At 34.1% G+C, this 25,343-nt stretch overlaps 2 protein-coding genes across 4 annotated transcripts in view; both read right to left on the bottom strand.

Moving 5' to 3' along the window:
* LOC129257022 (receptor-type tyrosine-protein phosphatase gamma-like) overlaps positions 1-15,753 on the bottom strand; it is a 48,084-nt gene extending 32,331 nt beyond the window's left edge. For all 3 annotated transcript variants that reach the window (XM_054895252.2, XM_054895253.2, XM_054895254.2), the window contains exons 1-3: positions 14,566-15,753; positions 6,084-6,154; positions 594-691 (exon numbers count right to left, since the gene is read on the bottom strand). In XM_054895252.2, the coding sequence (XP_054751227.1) occupies positions 594-691; positions 6,084-6,154; positions 14,566-14,696 (300 nt within the window). In that variant the 5' untranslated portion in view covers positions 14,697-15,753. The remainder of the gene's footprint in view (positions 1-593; positions 692-6,083; positions 6,155-14,565) is intronic.
* A 1,915-nt stretch (positions 15,754-17,668) lies between these two features.
* LOC129256227 (uncharacterized) lies at positions 17,669-23,636 on the bottom strand. The gene is made up of 3 exons (XM_054894479.2): positions 23,438-23,636; positions 20,561-20,866; positions 17,669-19,946 (listed from the first exon to the last, which is right to left on the bottom strand). The coding sequence occupies exons 2-3, from the start codon at positions 20,799-20,801 to the stop codon at positions 19,810-19,812; spliced, it is 378 nt and encodes a 125-aa protein (XP_054750454.2). The 5' UTR covers positions 20,802-20,866; positions 23,438-23,636; the 3' UTR covers positions 17,669-19,809.
* Between the last annotated feature and the right edge of the window lie 1,707 nt (positions 23,637-25,343).

Raw genomic sequence — 25,343 nt, 5'->3', positions numbered from 1 at the left:
TTGATAGGTCAAATAATACTTTCCTTCATTTTCTCTTTGTTACAATAAAATCCATGAATATATTCTTACCAATTACTTTATCAGAACACAGTAATGATAAATATCTATGCAAATTTTGAAACAATAAAACTATAGTGAAACTGAAATAGAAACTTGATTAAGTACCATAATGTGGTTGAAGTAATTATCGCTCACATTAGCAGGTACATGCAAAAAGAAAAAAGAGTTATCGTTCTTGCGAACCACTCCAAAATTGTTCTGTGTTAATCATGGACGCTAACAAAATGCATACCATCATTTTTGCACATAAATTCAAATTGATCCAATGAACGATAATACCTTTATATGGCCAAATATGGTAAAACAGGGAATAAGTGACAGCGACACTTTCCTTTTATAACATTCACGCAAAGTCCATAATTTTCAATTCTGCACAATAGCATTGAAGCATGAAGTTCCACTAAACTCTCTATGACCCCCCCCCCCCCCCCCCCCTCTGTAATTCTTGTATTTAATAAGTATATTTCCACACAGAGCAGATGTGAATGCACCTACAAAGAGGTCTTTACTTTTCTGGATGAGAGAAAACTTGCCTCATATTCAGCTGCAAATCCTCCATCACTATTGGCATGGTTGGCAATCACATGACTCTCAAATTTGCTGATATGAATGGCTGGCTCCTCAAGATCATCTGAATAAGATAAATGAGACAAAGAAAATGAGAGTGGAAAGGAAATAGAGAGATTTACAAGACATTGTTCAAATGATTTAATGTTTCATAGAACAAATCTACATGTATCTGGTTCTGATCAAATTAGTTTGTAAGTAACTCTTATGAACTCATGTCAAAATCTTCATTTCAATAAGAAAACCTTATCTTCCACTTTAAATTAACTTCATCAAAGCAAAATTGATAATCATTGAATGGCGATGAGATATTACTAAGCACTATAAGATTGACTTTTTATGGCATACATAATACATGTAGATGTTAAAGCTATGAAAAAAAAATAATTTAAATATCAGGTATTCAATTTATTCTTGAATTCTACATAAATGTTCAACACAAATGAGTCATTATAAAAGCAATTTGCTATTTTCCAAACTACTTAATAAAAAGTCTCATTTCCAAGTACAGTACTTAATATATCCTGCTTTGTAATTACTCTCATTCTCTGTATGGTATTGTTTCTAATGGCTTGTAATATGAAGTCTGTTAAGTGGTTATGAAGATTAGTTGCATCACCTCTGTCTACAATTTAACAGTACACTTGCCATTTAGGATTTTGTTCTTAATAAGTAGAAAGATTATTTCAGCCAAATATACCAAATGCTGTTAACATGAAACACTTTCTCTTACATAAAAATAACCACAATGGTTCAAGAATGGTTATTATCATCTATATAACGTTTTAGTGATGCATTAAAAATGTGTATTCTGGTCTGCATTGATTGCCCGTGCAGTATCAGAGCAATCAATAAAACGGAACAAAATCTGAAGAATATCCCATACGCTCCTGTACAAAATTTGCCTTTAGATATGAGAACGTATTCGACAGTCTGGTGCGCATGTGCGAATGCATGAAATATACAATACGTACAGCAATGAAAGCGATGCGCAGCACAGAGCAAAATGACACTCAATGACGTCAAAATGAACTACATGTAAGTCTCATCTGAATTTGATCTGATGCCACATGTAGCAAGTGATATGACTTGCTCAATCAAATTTATTACTTTTTTGGGGAGGGGGGGATGGGATAGATGATAATAATTACATTGAATGGCTTTATTTAATGGAATACCAGAAATATTCTTCTCGTTAGGGTCAATATTCCACGAATAGCAAATGAGTAGAATATTTGCCCAAACTCTAGGAATATTTCTGGTATTCCATTCTGAGCCATCCAATATAATATGAATATTCTTTGGCTTCTCACGAACTCCACTATTCACAAATTATTAAAATGTTTCCTTTCCTTTATATTTTAGGGTTATGCATTCTAAACAGGGCTCCGTAACTCAAAGGTTAGTGATGAATTGCATATATGAAAGAACCGCACTGATTGGTTCCCAGTCAGTATTTTAAACAGTGCACATGCAACAATGATCTTAATTGGTCATTGGTATTTAGTGAGTGATTGCAAACCTTTGCGTTACGGAGCCCTGGTCTAGATCTTGGCTTTCAAATATCTACTCAGGGTAATGAAATACACTGAATTTTGCCTCCGACAAAGATTCTGCTAGGATCGAAAGCTTAGGCCCCTTTTGACTTTCTGAATTAAATAAAAACAGGATGGAGAATTATACTGCCTGTTGTAAGTGGATACACTATATTTTACTGCATGTTACACCATGGACCTACTAGTAAGTCCATGGTTACACAAATGACAGGCGATGGTTTTAATGTTATCTAGCAATCAACCAGTGGTGCTACTCCAGTGTGTGATATGATTGCTCTACAAGTTATGAAAGCATTTTTTTTTTTTAAAGCAATTATGAAAAAATCACTCCACTCCATCCAAATTATGTTCACTCTATATTAAATCAGGGCAAAGAGTCATTCTTAGATTCACAGCTTGGCAAAAATCTAGAAAGTTGAAAGAAATAAAATGGAAAGAAAAGGGGAAGAGAGATGGAAGAAAAATGATGGAAGAAGAAACGAAAAGAGAAAAAAGAATCAATAAAAAATCTAAAAAGAATATTGTTTTTGCGGAAGAGAAGAAAGAGGAGAGAAGGGAAAGGGGTAATAAAATAAAATGAATGCTTTAAGGAGGCGATGAAGGAGAGGTTACAATCAGGTGAGAGGGAGGTAAGGATATTGAAGGAAATAGGAGATTGATTGAAGAAGAGAAGTCATGTGGTTTATTAAGAAGGAACGTCAACACAATAGAGACGGGGTCCCAAGGAGAATTAAGAGGATGGGGAGCGGAGAAACAATTAAAGATTGTGTGGGATGTGTTTGGCTAGGAGAGAGGGGCAACATACAGGGGAAAAACTAAGGACCAATCCAATATACATGTAGCTGAGGATTTGTTGTAAACCAAACAGTAGATGGGTCTATTTCTGCATCTTTTAAGGTAAAGAAAATAAGATGTAATCTATAATAGATGATAAAGACTGAACCCCTGAATATGATTTGGAAATAAACCAATATAACATCATGAAAACTACACCACTTGAAAGCATAATATCATAATATCACTCATATTTAACAGAGTAGACAAGATGAAATGCTGTAATTTTGTGTAATGTAATGGTGTAATGGTGAAACTATCTAGCTAAGACTAAAAAAAAATATGGATGAACGCAAGTTAACAATTGCAGAGCTCCAACGTATTCATCTGATCTGCTTTAAAATAGAAGATTTCTCAACAAGCCATCTGACAACATACTGTTCATATATGAGTTATGTTTCAGTACCAACTCCATCATAGTCTACAATCTACATGAACTACATTTTTCATTTCTGGGAACTATTTAACATCACAATCTAAACCCAATGAGAAGACTCATCAATAGACTGACCAATGATTTTCACATGCAAATCATTGTGTCCAATGTGCTGAAATGCAGTTTTAAGGAAATTATAAAAAATAAATTCTTGGGTCATGACAAAAGGAATGAGAACCATTCTAGAGCCATGGTTAACTAATTGAAGAAAAAAAAATTTAATAACAAACATGGAGAAACCAATGGATAAGGTTTCATACAATAAAAGAAAACTACTGTTCAACATCTTTTTAATGTATGTTATAATAGATCACATCAAAGGTTTACAATGGTAGAGATTTAACAAATTCTTTTAAGCTTAGAGGAGGAAATGAGGAGAAGGGAATCGGAAGTCAGGAAGAAAAGAAAGGAGAGGGGGATTGTTCTAACCTCTTGAGGGATGTGGTCAAATGACTCATTATCAGCAGTGTAGGATACTGGTAAGAAGTTTGAAACACCCCCATCAAATCTTATAGATGGGACTGAATTTGTTAAAAATTGATCAAATGATATACAGTACAGAAAATATTAATGTGATGACTCGACATTACAGTCATCTTCTTATCTTTCTGATTAAATATCAAAAATGTTCAATGTATTCCAATATCAGCATAAGTCACTCTCCTATTTCCAGGTGAAGATTTCCGAAGTGTAGGTGCCGTGGCCGAGTGGTGTAAGGCACCAGTCTGGGGTTCAGGTTTGTGATTACACCGAATCCAAAGCAGTCTCGGGGCATCCCGAGATTGGTCTCGGAACACATCGCGAGGTGGTCCACGATAGGTTTGCTCTGAAGGGGTCTCTGGTAGGTTTGTGCGTTTACACTGGATAAGAAACCTGCCCGAGACTGGTCTCGGGCGCCCCAAGACTACTTAGGAAATCCGGTGTAACAGGGTCTTATACTTGTTTAACCATTTTCAACCATTCCCATTACATATTAAACTGGTTTCCACTAAACAGGCATAAGAAAGTAGAGAAGAACAGGATTGTACACAAGTTCTGCAGTTTTATACAATGGGACTATGCTTCTGCAGGTTAATAATCTATTTAATTTTTAAATATCTTTCATGTTGACCATATTATACTCAACACTTTTGTTTCTTCTATCACAATTATTTGTTTCTGTGACCAATAACAAAACCACACAATTTTTCCTGGTACTATTGGAAGTATTCATCATTATCAAACACTGGCTCACACAAGTACCAGCTATATTTCAAGGAAACTTGAATGATCCATGCATATGTAACAACACATGGATTCTTCATTAGCCTCATACTTATCATCATGTGTTTTGAATATAAACTCAATGGAATATCTGCTTTATGCAGTTACTTATTCGTCACTTGGAATGGAAAGCCTATATTGTAATATATCTAGTGGGATGAACTTGAGTTATAATTTTTTGCCCAGAAGTAGACAAGGCTTATTTTGCAATAACTTTGAACTAACGTTTTTAATAATTTGATTAATCAGCCATTTTTGCTGCCTTCCCACAAAGAGGCTCCATTTGCCATTGAGACATTAATGACACCTCTTTTCCTATTGACTTTGTAAGCAAAATGTTGCTGAGCTGCATCATGCTATATGTGAAGAAGCTTTAAGTCTGAAAACAAATTAAGTTAAAATTGAAAGTGGAGCTATCGCCCTTGGAAGACACAAATTTACCCTCAGCTCTTTGGGAAAACATTAATTTACTTCTGCTTGTAGAACTGAAACTGCAATTCTGATTGTCTTGATAGATTTCTTTTGAAAATAGCAAATTATAAATGGGAAATTCCCTGAAAAGAGTGATTGGTACAAATCATGACGTTCACTGACTGTATATATATATTTTTTTTATTGCTACACCCATGTTATTGATTTTAGAGTTCAATTTTTGTTCCATGATAATAAGAAGTAAAAGGTACATTGCCATATTTCATGAAATTTATTGATATTAGAAAGAGAATATGATCATTCCCATTCAGATATTTTTTTTTATACAGAATGCATGTATTCAGAGTGAATTGATAATGATAATAAATATTTTTGCACATGTAGATTAAAGAAGGAGAATGATCAACTTCAAGCACCTGATATTTTTTTTACAATACATTTGCTTTTAAAATATATTTGAATCCCATATAATGAATTTAGGTCAATCTAGGTATATTGTCTCCTTTAAAACCAATTTCTTACAATTACCCATTATCCTAATTTGATTTCACATGAACCAAATACAAATAATTTGTCATCAAACTCTGTCATCAGAATGATGCTCAAATATTTAAAACATACCATTCAGATTGATGATACATATGGAAACATTTTTCAAATTGAAGAGGGATTATTTTCAATAACATAATTATGTTAAAGTCAAAATAATACTGGGTAGTGATTTATATGTGGAATTCACAGCTAAAACAACTAGAGCTATTTTTTTCGCTGATTATGTTGCATCTGTAACTTTCTGAAAATGAGCAAGCGATGGAATGAAGATAACTGGCAATATAAGTATTTACTTTAATCATTAGTTGCATACTATCATATATTTTCTGAAATCTTCAACAACAAAAAAACAAAGAGCTATGAAAGATAAAATAATATTTTACCTGGCCTGCAGAATGTTGGTGCCATACCATTCCCATGCTTCTCAAAAGACATACGATCCTTTTTCCGCATCCTGGAAATCAAAGAAGAACAAAAGCACAATATTCATTAACATATTGTTTTCACAATAATAAGCAATAACATTTCTTCAGAATGAGAAATGTGTATCACTTCCATTGAAATATTAACAAAAATACACATTCCCATAGATGGGTTTGATGGAACATGGCAAGAAAATGTCTACCAAAACAAATCAGCAATATGTGCTATCTACCAAAGAACTGTTCTAATCTTGGAGCTCATTTTGGCATGATCCTGCTTCTTAGTAAATCCAATAGTAATGTCTTCACACAAGGTGGAATTCTTTGCTCCAGTTAGAAAGCAGTTGAATTTTACGATTGTTTTTGTACTTTGGGTATATTCTGAATAGGTACTGGTACCCAGAAGAATACTTATTTGAGACTGGATAACCTAGAATAATAAAATTTAAAGGATAACACGTTGGATAATTGCATAGGTAGTATAAACAATAATAATTCACTTTTCTTCTCTCATTTCTCTCCCCCTCCCTCTTTCACCCTTCCTTCTTGACTCTCCTCTAGTCTCTTTCACCTTGCCCATCTTAGAGCTTTTTAGGAAAAGGTGCTACATTAGCTCCAGATATTATTATCAATATTATTATTATAATGTTCTCTACCATATACTCTTAAGAGAATTCTTCAACATTTAGTTCTCAGACTATGGGATAAAATAAAGAGTAATAAGTGTAAAAATCAAGATAATCTTAAGATTTAGTTCTAAGATAGAGGCAAAATTTCACAATACTACTCACTGGTTCCTGAAGATGATTACTGAATATGCTTCAAAACAAAATGTGTAAATACCAAACTTCCTTTTCAAATTCAACTACCGTGCATCCAATTAATATTGAAGTATTGCATGAAAACCAGGTAGTCCAATCCAAAACCTAGTGTATGGTTCACCATCTATAGGATCCATGATATAAACAAAGTGATTATCGGCCAATCTTTATACCAATAAACAAACTCCTTCCTTCTTTCTCTCTCTCTTTGAATAGTTTTTTGGTGAAAATATCGGGAAGTCCTAGCCCTGGAGATAAAGTACAGTATTTCCTTGAACTTTCCAATACATATTTATTTTACAGGATTCACTTTCTGTTTGAAAGAGAGACAATGAGTTTGCAAATTGTTACATTTGACAATGGCCTGAATCAAATTATTTGATATAATTTTTTAACCTCTGAAATACATGAGTCTACTGTAGGATACCACAACTATAACTCAGCCTGACTAATAAACACCATCATCATACAGCATATTGTCCACTTTATTTTTTTAAAGAGAATTTGCGATCACTTAATTCAAAATTTGACAATGGCCTGGATCAAAGTTTTGTTTGGCAAACTCATTTTCTTTAACAAGAGCATATATCATCAATGTAACCTGGCCTCATTGTAATTACTCTGAAAGATACTGTATCATATAGTTCTCTGTCAATATGTAGAGAGAGAGATGGAAAGAAAGATATAAAGTCATGTTACTACAAGACAATTGCAGAGATGTTTCATTCATAATTTGACCCTGAACTTCATGTGTATTTTTGTAATTTACTATTTTCCTTACAAGCCACCATATAAAAACAAGAAGTTTTCTTTATCAATTTCAAATTTGAATTTAATTATTTGCAATTAATTTGAAACTTTTCACATGCCTTCTAGCTCAATATCGAATTTCCACACACAAGATAAACATAAACATAAGGCCCAGGCCCTTTATATACAAAATTAAATTCTTTCAAAGAATGAAAAGAACCCCCAACCTAGAGGGCATTTATGTAACTCATCAAACTTGTAGAAATGATTTTGGTTACTGCACTATACTTTATCTAAACATCCCAGAAAATGGACATGGAAAGAGGGTGGCACGAAATATCCAACAATTCACCCCAAGAGTTAAGGGTGTTCCAAAACTTCCAATTAAAACTACTTGATGTCTTGAGGATTTAGATCCAGTCTATTTTAAGAAGCGCCTTGTTTTTTGTTGATTAACGATAAGAGAAAGGGAGCTGTGAGCAAACATGGTGCTAGAGTTAGTTCTTTAAGAACCACAGAGAGGCTAGGGAGAATGGAAATGAACTGACTAGGATTTGATGAAGGTTTAACCTCTTAAAGGTCAGGTGGGGGATACTGGTCATTTCTCATGAGAATGAGTCATCTTAATCCATAATAATGCCCATCCATGTAATTAGTCTACACAAAATTCCAAATTGGTTATTAATAGAATCCATACATACTGTACAATGTTCTTTAGCACTATATAAAAATATACAATTGTGTTGTTCAAGTAATGCAGCTAGACAATTTCAAAAGACCAAAGTGGTCTTCTGTACAAACAGTAATTTATATGAATTTCATTGATTAATTATCAATTTACTCCCGAGACTGATTCCTGGCAGCACTAGATATTGATTGTAAAATTCTTAAGCCCCAGATTTATTTTTCAATTGCATCAAAATGTATACTTTTGTGGTGTTAAAGGGTTTTGGTCTGGCATAATTTCCTAAGATCCTAAGATTTTGATCCACATTGTGCTGCACTCAACCAGGGTGAGGTATATGGGTACTAGACAAAATTAACTCCTTCAATGCGCCAAGGGCCTGAGCAGCAGGAGCTAAAGCCTGGGTGATGTACAATGCACCATTGCAATTGAGTGTAATGCCATGCCCAACTTATGAACAACCTTATGACCCCCCCCCCCCCCTCTCTCTCTCTCTCTCTCTCTCTCTCTCCCAGACATTAATTTAATGAACCTGAAAGCATAACAGTTGTTCAATCTGACATTAATCATGTAATAATCTTCTAAGAAACCTCTTGACACAAGTGTGGCACACCACATGACTGTACTCATCCTGCAATGCTATGGATCTATTCATATTTGGTTTTGTATTCTTAGACAGACTAGCAGCTGCAAGCATTACTGGACATAAAGATCATGATGACATCATCATGCAATTTAATCAATAAAGGATCTTATTCTTAAATCAAGAAGACATGATGTGGTTTGGTAGATAAGAGCTTAGGCTTGAGGTAATGATCCTCCATTGCCTTATGGTACTCCAGTGAAACCCGCTTTTTTCATACAGTTTTATCATGGCATGTGTTCTTTAATACCTGATCATTATCTTATAAAAGTATCATTGGATTTTATCAAATACATTTTGAAATTTTGAAGAAAAAAATATGAATTCATAAAAATTTTGACGTAAATTACCTTTCACCTACACCTAGTGACCAAAAATTGTATATGCATGATTGCTGGAACTTCATAACCATTATGCCAGGTTTCATGACAGAGGATTTTAACATTTGAAATTATATTATTGATAATAATACCAACATTGAACCTAAGCTTTGGTTAAGTTTGACATTCATTATTCAGTTTTTATGTGAAACCTCAAGAAGGCAGATTCCTGTACATTCAACTTCCTAGACATCTAATCAAAACAGTGAAATCAGGTTTCAAAAGAAAGTCCATAGCCTTGCAATGGGTTAGAAATGACCCCCTAAATATACATTTGGTTATCTAAAATGTGGGGTAAAAACAAATTTATTTTGAATATTCATTTTCAAATACAAAACTGCATGCCCATTTGATGAAGCATTATTCTGTCACATGGCCAAAAACAGGCTTTATGTTGCCTAATTTTGGATCAAAGATGTGCTGCTCTTACGATTTGTTTCCGCTGCGACTGTGACATCACCCACAAGAGCTTGTGGTATAAATATCTGCATAATTCCAAACCTAAATCTGGCATGTTGCATCATTATATGGATGGATAAAGTTACATTGGTTGATTGATCTATTATAGAGGGGATGTAAATGGTGCAAGAGATCTATGCAAAACTGATGTGGAATAAACACAAATGAATGGATAGCAATCAAGTAAGGAAGATATATCAAGGTCCTTTTGGCCCTTGATATGATCTAACTTCTAAGCTATATAAAAGTTGATTCCATGATGGGAAATGCATTATGAGATCAAATCAAATGGAATTGATAAAATTATGTCAACGCATATAGATTATAGATCCTGTGACTCTTTACAAGCATATTGATGGTGGGTCATAATCTCTATATCATAACTTTTTATCAAAATACTACTAGCTACATCTCATTCAGACATAGCATGACAGCTAAGCATCAATTTGTGTAAGAAAGTCAACATACTATGACTCACCCCCCTCCCCCTTTCTTTCAAATTGGGTGATTTTTTTCATGCAATTTGAAACCTGAAATGCAACAGACTGATTTGTTCAAGCTCAATGATGAAAAATAGTAAGCAGGGACTGACCGAGATCTCCAAACTCAGGTTCATGGTCATAGAGATACTTCTCAATTCACAATATCGCATGGGCAAGAAAACACTATCTCGTTGATCTTCATTTATCGGAAACCTTACACAGAATCCAATGCTTACATCCCTTACACAGTACTGGAAAAGGAGATAATAAGTTCAAATACTGCTCATTCAGCCAGCCCGCAAACAGGTGTTATTAAACTCAAGTCCAGTTTAGGCATCAAGCTGTATAAACAAAAATTCAAGATCAAGTTATAAAGTATCTTCCAATTGACATTCCTATCTCTAAAAATGCTGTAGACATCAGTGGCTTAATAATGGGTAGCAAAATGTGCTGATGTATCTAATATTGTGCTCACTTGACCAGACTTGAAGCTTTTTAACATCAATATGTGATTAGGCTCTATCACATAAGTCATCTCCACACCTTTTTATCACATGCAAGATTTAGCAGCGGCTTTCAAAGATGGCTTTCCTCAAATCCCTCATTCTTTGTCTTTGCAGAAACTTACAGGTGTAATTAAATTCCTCCTAAAAACAGCAAATAAAGAGAGTACATACAAAGGTACCTGTCACATTTGATGAACTCCATGTACAATTTGAAACTAGCTAGAGGAAGTAGGGTTAACCTGTCAATTACAAAGTTGCATAACGGTTAGTACGTTAGTCAGATAGATGAAAAAGTGTGTATATATATATCAGTTGTACACTTAATTATGTGCATTATATTCCAATTCCCAACATTTTTTATGTTACATATAGCACATCACTCTCAATTACGATAAAAGCCCATTTAAACTTTGTAAGATACAGTGGGGTTCTTTTCAGTGTGTACATTTTGTTTTTAACCACACCAGGTGATTCAGAATGTATCTTGGGGTTACGGATTTAACTTTGTAGAAGGGGGAATAACAGCATAGGTGCAGGACTTGAGTCACTTTTGTTTGTGAAGTGTTGAGGTTGAAAAGGATAGAGAGTAAAAGGAAAGGCTTCTAATTCTTTGGGGTAAAGAGATATTATCGGTCATGAGGTTATGACACTATTTTAGGGTTAGTTTGCCCTCTAATTATAGAGTCTTGGGGTTCACTGGATCTACAGACTCTCTAATTCTTCATGAATCAAGAGAAAATGAGTGTCTGATTGAATCAAATTAAGAGGAAACAGACCCTGGGATGATGCTAAAAGACATTCATTTTCTTAACTTACAAATTATTCATAGCTCAAAACTGGGTTTCAAAGGGGAATATGCATAGTTGCTATAAATTTTTTTAATTGATATTTTTTCCAAACAGTTAAAATCTCTCTATTAACTTTCTATTGAGACTATTCTGTTCAATATTATGAAAATTGTTAAACCTAAATGTATATTGGATCAATACATATTAATAATATTCTGTCTTGCATATTATTTATCCCTCTTAAAGGTTTAATATTGTCTATATAATTTATCTTCGTCAAAATATTCTTTAATCCACCAAACCAGAAATTATGGGGATTTTGCAAGAAGCACAGTCAGTGACCCTTTCCATAATTCTCTCTTTAAAAAATACTTGCACTCCTCTTTATACATACAAAGAAGTAGATACTAAAAAAATTCCCTCATAAATATAAAAAACAAAACCTCAAACCAATACTTTCCTTTTCTAGAGGGATATTTTACGGATGGTTTCCATCTACATCCACTTTAAAATACCACTAGACTTCTTCAAAGACTCAATTTTAAATCAGGGGCTTGTTTCACAAAGAGTAAGCTAGGATTTAAGCAGTGATCAAGTGTCAAAATGTATATGTCCTCATACCTCAAACATTGGCTCTTTTTTGTCTGAGCCTGATCAATTTTGATATGAATAAAATCAATAAATTAACAGCTTCAAATAATAAGTCACAGATTCTAAAATTAAATCTAATAATATTCCTTCATCTTAATTTTGAGGCATTGGAGTTGAAACAAAGCACTGTACATGAATATACTTCATAACATTATCACATTCTTCATGTGAATCACTTTCAGCCATCTATAAAGATAAATTCAAAGAGGACACCTTTTTTTAGTAATGGTGTGTTTATTTGTAGAAAATTATAAGGGTATTGAAAGTTGCTATTTTATGTCAAACATTGAAGTTTTAGATATATATCTAATTAAGTTCAGATGTGTGATGTCATGGTCATTCATCCCGATAGCAAAGTAGCTAGAATGTATGTAATTGTACTGAGTAGTTGCAAACAAGTTCCTATGTGTAATCCACTAAGACATGCCTAAATACCATATCCACAGTTAACATGTATATCCATATTAATTTCATATCATTACTTTGGTACTCAGATGCAATTTGACTTTCTAAAGAAAGTTCTGGAAGGTTTTATGAATAATTAATTTTCTTTAAAGGTTAAGGGGTTCAAATTTTCTTTTCTCTTTGTATGTTTTTCCAATGCAAGTAAATCACAATGGTGGCCACTTTGTATATTATGAACTATTTTCGAAGAATTTTTTTTTTTTTTGTTGAATGAAATGCTTTACTTAGCGTTTTGTTTCAATGCTCTTTAACATAAGAGTTTGATTGTTCTCCCTCATTGCATGCCCCCTCCTCTAATTAGTAACCTGAAACTGCAGTGACAAAGAGTTAAAATGCCAGGAAACATCTTGTCTTCCATTAGTAAAGTATAGACTCAGGCAACCTTGTCAGGGGCCACCATTCTTATTCATATTCTTGCCAACTATCCCCCCCCCCCCAAACAAAAAAACAAACAAACAAATCAAACCAACAACAACCAAAAAACAACAACAAAAACAATCAAGTCTCTGTTCGCTATTACTTTTTGTAAGTGTGCTAATCTTTTGTCAGTTATATCATGGAGCTATGATAAACATAGCTCCTTGATGGTATCAATTTCTATAATATTGACAGTGTCTGTTACATATGACCTACATGACAGTTCCTGACCTGGTCTTGATCATCCTACATATCTTAATCGGGATGGTATCAAGCTAAAGTTTATAAATCAAAAGTTAAAGAAGATTTAAAAATAGACATGCTTAATAGCATAGGGAGCATTTAGTGAAGCAGATTGTCAGTAAAAATCACTGGCAAGTCGCCCTCTGCCAATCAGATGTCAGGGTTTCAGAAGCTTATTTGTCAGTGAAAAGTCAGAGACAAACTATTTTGTGAAACACTCCCTTGTGAATAGCTGACTATGGATATAAAATCAATGAACAAGATGAATTCATAATTTAAATGCATTAAAAACTAAAAGGTCCAATCATCTTTCAAAAAGGTCAATTATTAAAAGAAGACGGTTCCAAAATCCATCAAAACAGTAATATGGGGTAAAAGCTGATGACCAATAGACCGATACAAATCTCATGCAAAAGGTATGGAAATTTTGGCTACAATAATATGAAAAGGGATCCCTACATCAATAACTATCTTAAATAGGACAAGATATTAATAACCAATAAAGAAATGCATGTATGAACTACCACAGCACTTAGAAAGTCAGTATGAACAACCTGTGTTTGAATTAATTCTTACTCTCACCAATGCCATATAATGGTAGTCATGTACGGGAGCGAGTTGTTCAGTATCATCATCTATAGAGTGTTTTTAGCGATACATTAAAACACATGCTTTTGTCTGCATCAATTGCCCATTTCATACCAGAGCACATCCCTAAAAGGACCGAAATCCAACAAATATCCCATAGGCTCCTGTACAAAACTTGTTGTTGAATGTGAGACTGTATTCAACAGCCTAGTGCAAATGCATGAAATATACAATGCGTACAACAATCAAAGCAATATGATGCGCAGCATAGAGCACAATGACACTCATGACGTCATAATGAACTACACGTAAGTTGCATGTCAATGACCAACTTCGATCTTACAAAGTGATGATGCCATATGTGGCAAGTAATTGGACTTGTTCAATCAAATTTCTCCTTTTTTTTGGGGGGGGGGGATAGGATAAATGATAATTATATAGGATGGTTTTATTTCATGGAATACCAGAAATATTCCACTCATTAGGGCCAATATTCCTGGTATTCTAATATGAGCCATCCAATATAATATAAATATCCAATAAATGTATTTCCTTTTACACTCACCAACACCATACTCCCCACAATGCCAGCATATGTACTGAAGAGAATTCTTCAATGATGTTTGGTACATTTATATCCATTTTCAGTTTCTTGAAGGGATTCTTCAAGGTAACTGCCCATTTTCCAATTGGCATGATGATTGTTGAGTTGATACAGAATTTCCAAGTATCTAAGAGTATCCAAGAAAGGAACTAATATGATATTCAATTTCTCCTTCAATTCTGATTAAATTCCGCAAAGATATTTTAAAACTAGCAGGAAAAGATTCAGATCCTGGTGAAGAATGCTGAACAAACTGGTGACAAAATCAGTAAAATCTTCCTGGTAGGCAAAGTTCCTTGAAATCTAGTAAGTGATGGTTCAGTGCTGTTCGTTCACTTGGAATCATTGCTATCCACATACAGATGAATTCTCTCTGATGTAATTTGATAGAGATCCTTGAGGAACCAATATGATCTTCATACAACACCAAGAAGATTACATCCAACTTTCTTTAATGTCCCACATGAATTAAAACACTAAATACTTATCTACGTCCAGCAAATAGAAGAACTCCAAATTCTTTAATATGCATTCATTCAGCCATTATTCTTGCCCGCTGTAATGAGGATAAGGAGGTGACAAGTCTAATCAACAGAACTCCACTGGCAATCGTGCACAGAGCTAGTTCTGTCGTCCTCAATCACGTTGCACCAACTCATCAAACACAAGCAACCTGGCAAGTTGCTGGTTTGATACGAATTGTAAGTGCAGCCTTCTTCAAAACATAGACTACCCCCTCATTGAATCTGTCCTCACCAAAACCCAACGTCCTTCACAAAAAACACCAATTAGAGGGTACGGGAGGATCCATCCAGGACATTCGTAGCTGGACTGCTCATTCCTACAGGATTTTTCAAAAGTTGGATAGCCAGAGGTGGCATGACATCAACGTTGGCCTTGCATGGGTTTCCTCATAACAACTTCATTTCCCTTCGGTAGCCTATTTTGGTCCTTCCCTTTGCTCATCTCAAACCTTTTCCATGTTCCCTAGCCAATACTGTCTGTCATGGGTTACTCTCCCTCCTCATTTTGACGAATTGAGTAAGCCTACAAAGCTCTACTTGGCATCTACGGCTATACACACTCTGTAGACACAATGGTGTGCTATACTGGGGTACAGATCGTCACTGTCATGTACACAGTATATTTGAGGGGAAGGGGGTAATTTACTGCCCATTTGTCAATCTGCCTCAAAATTGAAGATTCTATTCTATATCCACAGGAGAGGGCGCAAGTAATTTCTTGAAATATAATACTTACTCACAAGCTAAAATCCGCTACAATGCCTTGGATGAAGGGGAAATTACAATTTAGGGAATATCTTACTATACAATTTATTAGTGACCAGTGAATTTGAAACCTATGCATATCACCCATTCTAAACAGAATTTACAAAAATTAACCATAGCATATTTCTTTCTATAGAGTATGAAAAGATTCTTACCTCACAAGCTCAACTGGTAGAAACAGTATACATTTCTCCATGGACATTGTGTAAATTCACAATCTGTACCGGTATTCCTTAACAATCAACTGTAATTTTACTATTACTGAATACCTCAAAAGATACCATTGCCTCTTCTGTATTAGGTCTGTTGAAAAGTTTATCATATAAATCACTTTTGTGCTTTATATAGTATTTCCATGTAAATTTGGACCAAACTTTACAAATAAACATGATCATCTACCTTTATTTATGGAGGCGGTTCCTTTCAGGATTAGAAGGAAATCACAAGGAAAAAAATCATCAGGACTGCATATTGGGGGTTTATTTCATTTTCCCTTTCAAACTTTCAAATGTCATTTTCTATTGTTTTGTATTCCTTATCTTCAAAGAGATCAAGTAAATAGCCGAAACTTCCATTACTAGCACACTTCCAACACGGATCTGATTTCCTTTCACAGCATAATTTGAGGGGATTTCCGCAAGGATGTAATAATAGAAGTGATATGCAAAATCATGATTAATGATCATATCTTTTGTAGCCTGTTTTCATTTCAATACCACCTATCTTTTCAACATTTACCTAAAGCAGGAAGGAAGTGTATGACTGAGGACCACAAAGGTTATTCTCATATTATCAGCCCTTCATTTTAGTTCAGGGCCCCGTCTTACAAAGAGTTACGATTGATCCAATCAATCTTAACTCTATGGAAATCCATCACTGTCATAATTTTTTCTTTAGGAAATTTGCACAATGTCCTTTGAAAACAAACAGAAGCATACTGAATTGTCAAGAAAACAGTTACCGGGTAATGTATGAATATACCTCAAAACTAGAAAATATTTTGAAAAAACATGTATTTGAAATGTTGACGTTGCTGGCTTTCCATAGTTGTGATTGATTGGATCAATCGTAACTCTTTGTAAGATGAGGCCCATGTGAGATGTTGATCATGCTGGAGTTGGAGTGAAAATTAACAGTGTGATTCATACTCTGAAAGGCCAACGCACGATTGGTCTGTGTCCCAATTTTGGAACCTTAAAAAAAAAACCTTAAACCTTGTAAAAATTTATGAAAATATTGATACATGGAACATCTAATTATGGTAAGGATAATTATGCTAAATTCAAGTAGTAATGATGTCATAGTAGTTGTATGATTGGCTACGATTCCAAACTAATGGCTTGCAATCTTCCAAACTTGTTATATTACATTTAATTTAAATCTCAAATTAAAAAAAAAAAAGTTCATTCACATTTTCAGAAAATAAGCAAAATGCGATTTGTTCCGAAATCGCATCGTAGACCAGTCGTAAAGTGTGCGGTGGCCTTATGCTTATATACTTACAAGATGTATACCAATGTAATTACTGAATTCCAACATGCTATCATAGATTACAGACTAGTAATCTTGACCTTAAACTACCTGTAGTACTACAGATATCACTAAGGTAACAACCAAAGGATCTTGGTTTTCTGACTCCACTCTAGTTACCTGTATAATGATCTTATCACATCATGGGTCTTAATCATCATGTATCAAAATAGAATAAAATGACTACATGCATGTGTGATAAAGAGCCATCTCAGAGCCATCAGATTTTTTTTCTTCTTTTTTTTAAGTGAAAATTAATTTCTAGTTTCAGATCAAAGGAACAATTTACATCTCCTTTTCAGATGGAGTATTACAACATTTCTGAAAGATCTATGGTTTATTCACATAACTTTCTACAATTCCCAATTGAATTTTCTTGCAATCTTCTTTCATTTTAATCTTTTTTTACTTCAAAGGATATGAAACTTGGAGGGGCGGTGTGTACATTTTTCCATGTATAAAAAAAAAAAAAACTAATCTAGTTAAGCCCTTGCAAAATTAAAATTCCATATCATACAATCTCTACATCCTATAGTCAACATTTTCAAAGGCATTGGTCATACAATCTTGAATAGTCCTACAAAAAAATATATCAATTAATGGGAGAAAATGCATAATTTACAAAAGTATAGACTTGTAATAATGGATTATTTACCTGGTAGGAAGTTCACGCAACAATTCTGTGCCTCGACGGACAACATTCTCGAGTTTGGAGAACATAATGCTAGATCTGGAAAGCTTTTCATGCAATTCCTCCTCCTATATTATCCTAGTATTCAATCCAAACCTGAGAGTAAGTTATGTCCAATCTTTCACTCCACTCTAGATAATGTACATTGGTTGGCAAAAATGCCTCTCCATAGCACTTACAGTGATATCTTATATCATATACCAGCACTTCAAAGGAGAGACCATACAAGAAAACCATATATCCTGACCAACCGGATTACATCCTGACACACCAAGCATATAAAGCTTTGGTGAAAGATTTATTAAATACAATTTCACAGCAGTTACAAAAAATATGAAATTATGCAAAATGGACATGGCATTCCTTCATTTTCGAATTCCTGAAGTAAGAGCGTACAGTATAACTTGCATTGTCCACTTTCGATATTCCAGTACAAATGTTTTAATAAGAGCGTACACTTTTTCATATGAACAGGCATGCAATATTGGATGTAAACCAACTTATTCTCTATATCTAATCTGTAATGCATGCATCTCTCTCTCACTCTCTCTCTCTCTGCCTCTCATTTAGTTTCTCTGACTCTCATTCTGTTCCCCCTATTCTCTCACTCCTTCTCTTATTGTTTACCCCTTCTACTCTAACTCTCTCTCTCTCAATCTCTATCTGTCTCTCCTCTTTCTATCTCTGTAATCAGGAAGTGAAAGTTGTTAATAGTCTAAAATTGAAACTAAATCTTGACCTCAAATTAATACACCAGAGAGATATAGCATAAATAAATCCAGAAGATACCTAATAAACTATTCATTCAAAAATACAAACCTCAAACAATGGATAGCCTTTATTTTTATCTTGAAGTGGGCATGTGATTTTGGATTTTCTTTTTAGAATCAGTTTGCCAACACAAACAATGTAAACCTTCCCTTCACTCTATATAATTTATCCACATGTACAGTAAATGTATGTAAACAGACTCAGTCTCCTCTCACATACCAAAAGAGGGAGACAAACAGTTATCATTATTAGTGAATCAAGACACTTGCCCAAGATTCTCGATAAATCAGTAAGTCATACATTTGTTTATTTCCTTGGAGAAAATAAATAATAATATAGGATTTGTATAGCGCACGTATCCACCTTGCTAGGTGCTCAAGGCGCTCCTATATTACCCCAGCTAAGCTAGTCTACCGATTCTGATGTGCACAGCTTTTTGAGGAATTACTTCCTGCCGGAAGAACAAGGAAAGAATCAACACACATGTTTATAAGCAAAATAAATTGATTTTTTTAATGAAAAAAATAGCTCATCAAAACAAAATAAATCTAATATTCTAACGAACTTGCCTACTTTAAATTTCCAATCAATCTTCATAAACATGATGATCAACTACACTGAATTTGATCTTCTGTTAAGCATCTAGCACCATACCTAACCTTAGGTGTTTTTTCCCCATGATCATTTTGGCATAATTTCCTCTCTTTTTTAGCATCTTGACCTTTATGGACAAAATACCACCTAACACAAAAGTAGACCAAATAATAAAAGTAAACAAAAGTAGACCAAATAATAAAACTATCAAAGTTCATAATGGTCAAGACAGTAATCAAATCGTTATTGACCGACTCTATGTGTTAATCTAGTAGCTTTCAGAAACAAGTCAGTACAAAATCATTCATAAAAGCTATGTTCACATGCAACTTACCTAAGAACCACAAAACCCAGTACACCCAAAATTAGACCAAGCAACACGAAAAGTGCAAAGACCACACCTACAACACGTCCAGCGTCTTCTCTAGGTTTGACTGTGCCTCCTGGAGTCAATCCAGATGTAGGAGCTGAAGCAAGTAATACAACAAATAAACAAATCATGATAACCTGAAAAACAAATATATTTGTTATAAGAACATCATTACTTGATACCAATTTAAATATGGAGTAAACAACATCCTTGCTGAAGGAGAAGTAATTAGCAAAATAAAATACGGCAATAAAACCCAAACACAATTAAAATCTAAATAACAATTATATCTATACATTTGTATCCAGCTAGGCATGAGACTACTTCCTGATGAAAATCAGCAACTTTATATTACTTCCCCCACTCTGTATACTTTCATCTTAATTTTAATCTTAGTGGTATGATATTCTTGGTATAAAAAAGATGCATATTCTTACAATTAATTTATCCAATATGTGAAAAATGCAATTCATACATATAATTAACATGAAACTAGAAAGCAAAAAACAGAAAGCATAAATATACCATAATGAAAATAATAGGTAACTTTTCAGACTTAGTTCATAAACCTGCCATCCACAAAGGAAAAATTCAACACTAGCCAGGGCAGCATTTTTTTTAAAGTAAAGCACAAGAAGCAAATGTTGCCAAAGAATGTGATGGACTAGCCCAGCGCTAGTTACAAAAGAATACTAAAATGAGTTTACTTACGGATATACGACATGACAAATTGTTGAGGAAAGGATGCCTCGCCCTGGAGGAGGCCTCTCCCAAGAAACGTGCTCATAGTGAATGCTCTAACGATAACCTCGTATGTTGCATCTTCACGAAGCTTGTACAAAACACGCGAGGTGTTGGTGATCTCTGCAGCAATTTTTGGTGTGGAGTCATTGATCTCTCGGAAGGAGACAGTATAACTGTCAATAGAGTTGTAGAAGGTGATGGGCTCCATCCAAGAGACCTGAGCCGTATTAGGTCCAATGACAGTAATGGTGATATTGCGAGGCTCACTGGGAGCTGAGGATGAGAGAAATATGTTAAGAAAAGAGCTGATAAAACACTAATGCCCAATTTTTTGAAATACAATACCTCAAAAAATATCTTATTGATAACTTAAAACAATCAGTAATTGACACATATAATGTAGACACTGCTCATATAAAAAGGAATCAAAGATTAAATTGGACAATCACTTGTTTCAGTTCAGAAAAAAAGGGGAGATTACAAAATCATTGATTTCCTCTAACTCACATTGTTATCACCAAAAAATAAAGACTGAAAATACAATTTCTTCCAAACAAAATAGGAGCCAACCTGCATTTGGTATATATCCGTGATGCATCATACAATACATGATACACTGAACCAATCACACCGAGACTGAGACTGAAACAGAAATATAAATATAAATATAACAGAAACATGAAAAAGAACAGGTGGGGCAACAGGTTAATCTATCTCTGGCATCTTACCATGAAATATTAGGATTATAAACACAGGTATAGAGAAAAGATGGTCCATGACTGCCTACTCCTATAAATGGCCAGTATTTTATTTAAAATGACTAGTAATATTCTATATATCCTCCATGGGATTCGGATGAAACTATTAAAATTCCTCAAGAGGCTCTCATAGATAAAGTCAATGTCATGCCATGAAGATTATTACTAATCCTAAATTATGTGATCAGCTTTGAAAATGAACCTTCTCATGAACTCATACACGCACACACAGAGTTGAGAATCCTTCATTTCCTCAACTTTATTTCAGGAATGCAAATTTGACCACACCAATATGATCATGTTTTAATCTTTAATTGGATTTGATGTGAAGTACAATGTTTATGAAGAAAAGTTGGCCACTACTCCCTTAAAAGCTTCAGCATATGATGCTACTTTCAGATAACATTCAGATAACTTTCAGATGACAAGTTCATGGTTTAATTCAAATTAAAATCAATCAGACTGATAATTTTCTTTGCTAACTTAAACAGATCCCAATATTTTCAATCTAATTCATAACACTAATTGAGAGTACACTGACATACAAAGTTTATCAACAGCGATCAGTTCTTGTCTTTGTACAGAGGAGATATGTTGTAGACAAGTAAAACTAAATTTACGTTATTGTTAAGAATAAGAATAAAAAATAAACCCCTTTTCAAAAAGATGAATATTTTACCTCTCCATGAACTAATTACTTTAAATACTCTAATCTCTATGTACTCAGTTAAAAATCACATTTTTCCATTGAAGTATTGCAATATGTTTTCACTCAATTCAAATGTTCATTCTTATGCTACTAGACAAAAAGATAATTTCCATGTTCCAAAAGTGAGACTTACTTCTTCTTTAAATTCACTAGCTTTAGTCGGTATAAAAAAATGGAATCAACTCCCAATTTCACTAAAAAATTGTTCAACTCTATCCTGTTTCAAAAAAATGTGTAGGGCGTACTTAATGGAAAATCTATAAAATTACTAGGGTTTGTGTGTGTGTGTGTGATGGTGTGTGTATGTGTGTATGTTTATACATTTATATATCTGCTGATAAAATTTGTGTTTTTCTTAGTTTTCTGTTTCTGATTGTGAATTATGTCAATGATATTGTTTTGGGGGCCATTCTCTACAAGCATTTTGCTTTTTTATGGTCCTAGCCATATTTTTTACCATTTGTTATATAACTATGTACACTGTTTGATTTGTATATACACATTTTTATGGTTGAATAAAATTGAATTGAAATTGAAATTGAAATTGAAAGAACACTAACTACTGGATTTTCATACCAAAACAAAGCAAGTACAATATGTCAAACCATAATAAGAGCTACAAACCAACTTATTTCAAAACTATTTCAGCGACAGCTCTCCTGCATCCAACTTATCACAGAGCTCGACATGTATCCATCAAAGAAAAAAAAAACTTTAACCCATCCTCAATAACCTTTGAAAAATACCCATTTCTAAACAAAACAATTTGCGCAAAACTATAAGCCCCAAGGAACTGCAATTTCCCTGCCAAGCTAAGATTTAAATTTTGTGATTTATGCCAGACAGCCAATCCTTGCCTCAATGGAGACCCAGAGCCTATTTCATAACACTTTCAATCTATGGCAAGATATGACAATATGTGATATACTACACAGAAAAGTGTAATATCAGACTGCCTAAGCACCTAAGCATTAGAAACAGCACCGAGTCACATATTTTCAGTAAAACCAAGTTTCACAAAGACTTTTTTAAGAGTCCAATGTGCAAACTAATGCCTGTCTTGCAAAGACAGATTGACTCAATTCAAACTCGAACTGAGAATGATCTTAAACTGTGTGATAAGATACAGATATTGAGATCAATTTGAATTAGAAAGAATTTACAGCTAACAGTAACAATAATCTGTCTTTGGCTGTCACAATACTGGAACCCTTCTCATTCTGAACCAAACTTAACTTCAGTATAGTCAAGACCATTTACATGTTGGAAGGCCAGCCACCAGGCATAATAGCGTGCCTTGGTAGATAGAGTATTTCATTTTTTAGCTGCCATAACATCACATTATTTTCTATGGTCTTTTTACAAGACATCTCTTACCCAAATCTGTTCAAAGTCCAAAATATAAAGAAACCAGCAACAAAGATGTCATTTAAGTCTCAAGCTCCTTCAAAACCCTATATGTAGCTGGATTTGTCTTGATATGGATATTGCTACAAGCAGCTGGTGTGTATTGTCCAGTTCGGAAACTCTGACCTCCTGAAGAGACCAGTCTGATGTGATAAGTTGCCCTCTCTCCAGTGACAATGTTTTCTAGCTATCAACATCTCAGCACCCAACACTCAAGTCTTATTGTTAATCCAAAGAACAGTATCACAGAGACAGAGGGGAAAGAGAAGATAGTGTGAGAGAACAAGAGCAAAGGTAGATCAGTACACTAACTACTTTATTAAATCCCATTAGAAGGAAATAGGTGTTAACTGGTCTTTAAGAGACAGACCCATGGACCCGAGAGACACCAGAGCTCTAACACAATTAAATTTGAAAGCCATTATCAAAGTCACATGGATGATTGGAGACAAAGCATTGTCGGTCAAGAGTTCATTCATAATTGGGCATCTTATTGAAATTCTAAGCAATGTATCTGGTCGTGAATCCAGCTGAGCATCTTTTTGGGAGGATTCGAAGAAAAATACCACAGTAAAAAAAAAGCTGAGCAGGAATCCTGCCAGAAGATGCTACAAAGACTTTTGGTTAGATTCCTTCAATTTTTGTTTTTCGTTTTACGAAGTACTTCAAATGGATAAAGCCACAGCCCAGAGGTCTACAAGTAGAATAAATGATTTGGGAAGTGGACAATTGTAATTTACCATATATAGTTGAAATGTGTTTGCCATGGACAACATTACGACTGATATAATGGTCCAGTTGATGTTGGAAAAAACTGCAATACAGATGTGCCTTAAGCATTTAAGGTCATGAATAATATATGATTGTTTTATCCACTGCTGGCTCTATAACTAGAATAATCTTTATAAAGTCAAAAAGGGGCCTAAGCTTTCGATCCTAGCAGAATCTTCGTCGGAGGCAAAATGACAAACATATAAAGTGGAACAACCATAATATAGACCACAAACAAGCTACAGCAACACTAGAAACAAGGAGACAAAAGGGGCATTAGTGAGTAGAGAAGACCAATCAGGTTAGTGAAGGGGATGAAAGAAAAGGAGTAGGCAGACACAAAGGGAAGTTAGTGTAAGTAAGGCCAAGAGGGATTAAGATAATGAGGCAGGCAACATCAAACAGGATCTGGAACAAAACAGTGATAGAGGGATGAATAACTAGAGAATAATCTTTATAAGAAACTTGCAATCAATACAAAGAACCTGTATTGACAAAGACTTTATAGGAATATGAAATCTATTTCATTCACTTTAAGTGGTCATCATATCAGCCTTGGTTAAAAAACATGTTTGATTTCTACACCTATTCCCCCCCCAAAAAAAAAAAAAAAAAAAAAAAAAAATCAGAATGAAACAAGACATTTGAGCTTTACTTTATTCCATTTCCACATTTCTAAAATCAAACATAACTACCCTATAACGATCCATATTTGACAAAGAACTGTAAACAATATCCAAAAAAATTAAAAACCTGGAGGAATCTAAACTTTAGTTATATCATTAAAGGAGAATGAAACCTTTGGAACAAGATTGCTTGTGTGAAAACAGAAAAATAAAAAAAAACAGTTTGAGAAAAATTGGACAAATAATGAGAAAGTTATGAGCATTTGAATATTGCAATCACTAATGCTATGGAGATCCTCACATTGGCAATGCGACGAAGATGTGTGATGTCACTTGTGAACAACTCTCCCCAATACTTTAGCATATATTTCATTTAAACTGCCTCTTTTATAACATCTATCAGTAGATCATGTGTTCTTTCTATAGGAGGGCATGTAATACAGATTTTTAAAGAATACATCATGGATAAAGAGTTTGTA

The sequence above is a fragment of the Lytechinus pictus genome, chromosome 3 (assembly GCF_037042905.1).
Source record: "Lytechinus pictus isolate F3 Inbred chromosome 3, Lp3.0, whole genome shotgun sequence".
NCBI lineage: Eukaryota > Metazoa > Echinodermata > Echinoidea > Temnopleuroida > Toxopneustidae > Lytechinus > Lytechinus pictus.
The sequence above is the reverse complement of the archived record's forward strand: the minus strand, read 5'-3'. Positions and strand labels throughout refer to the sequence as shown.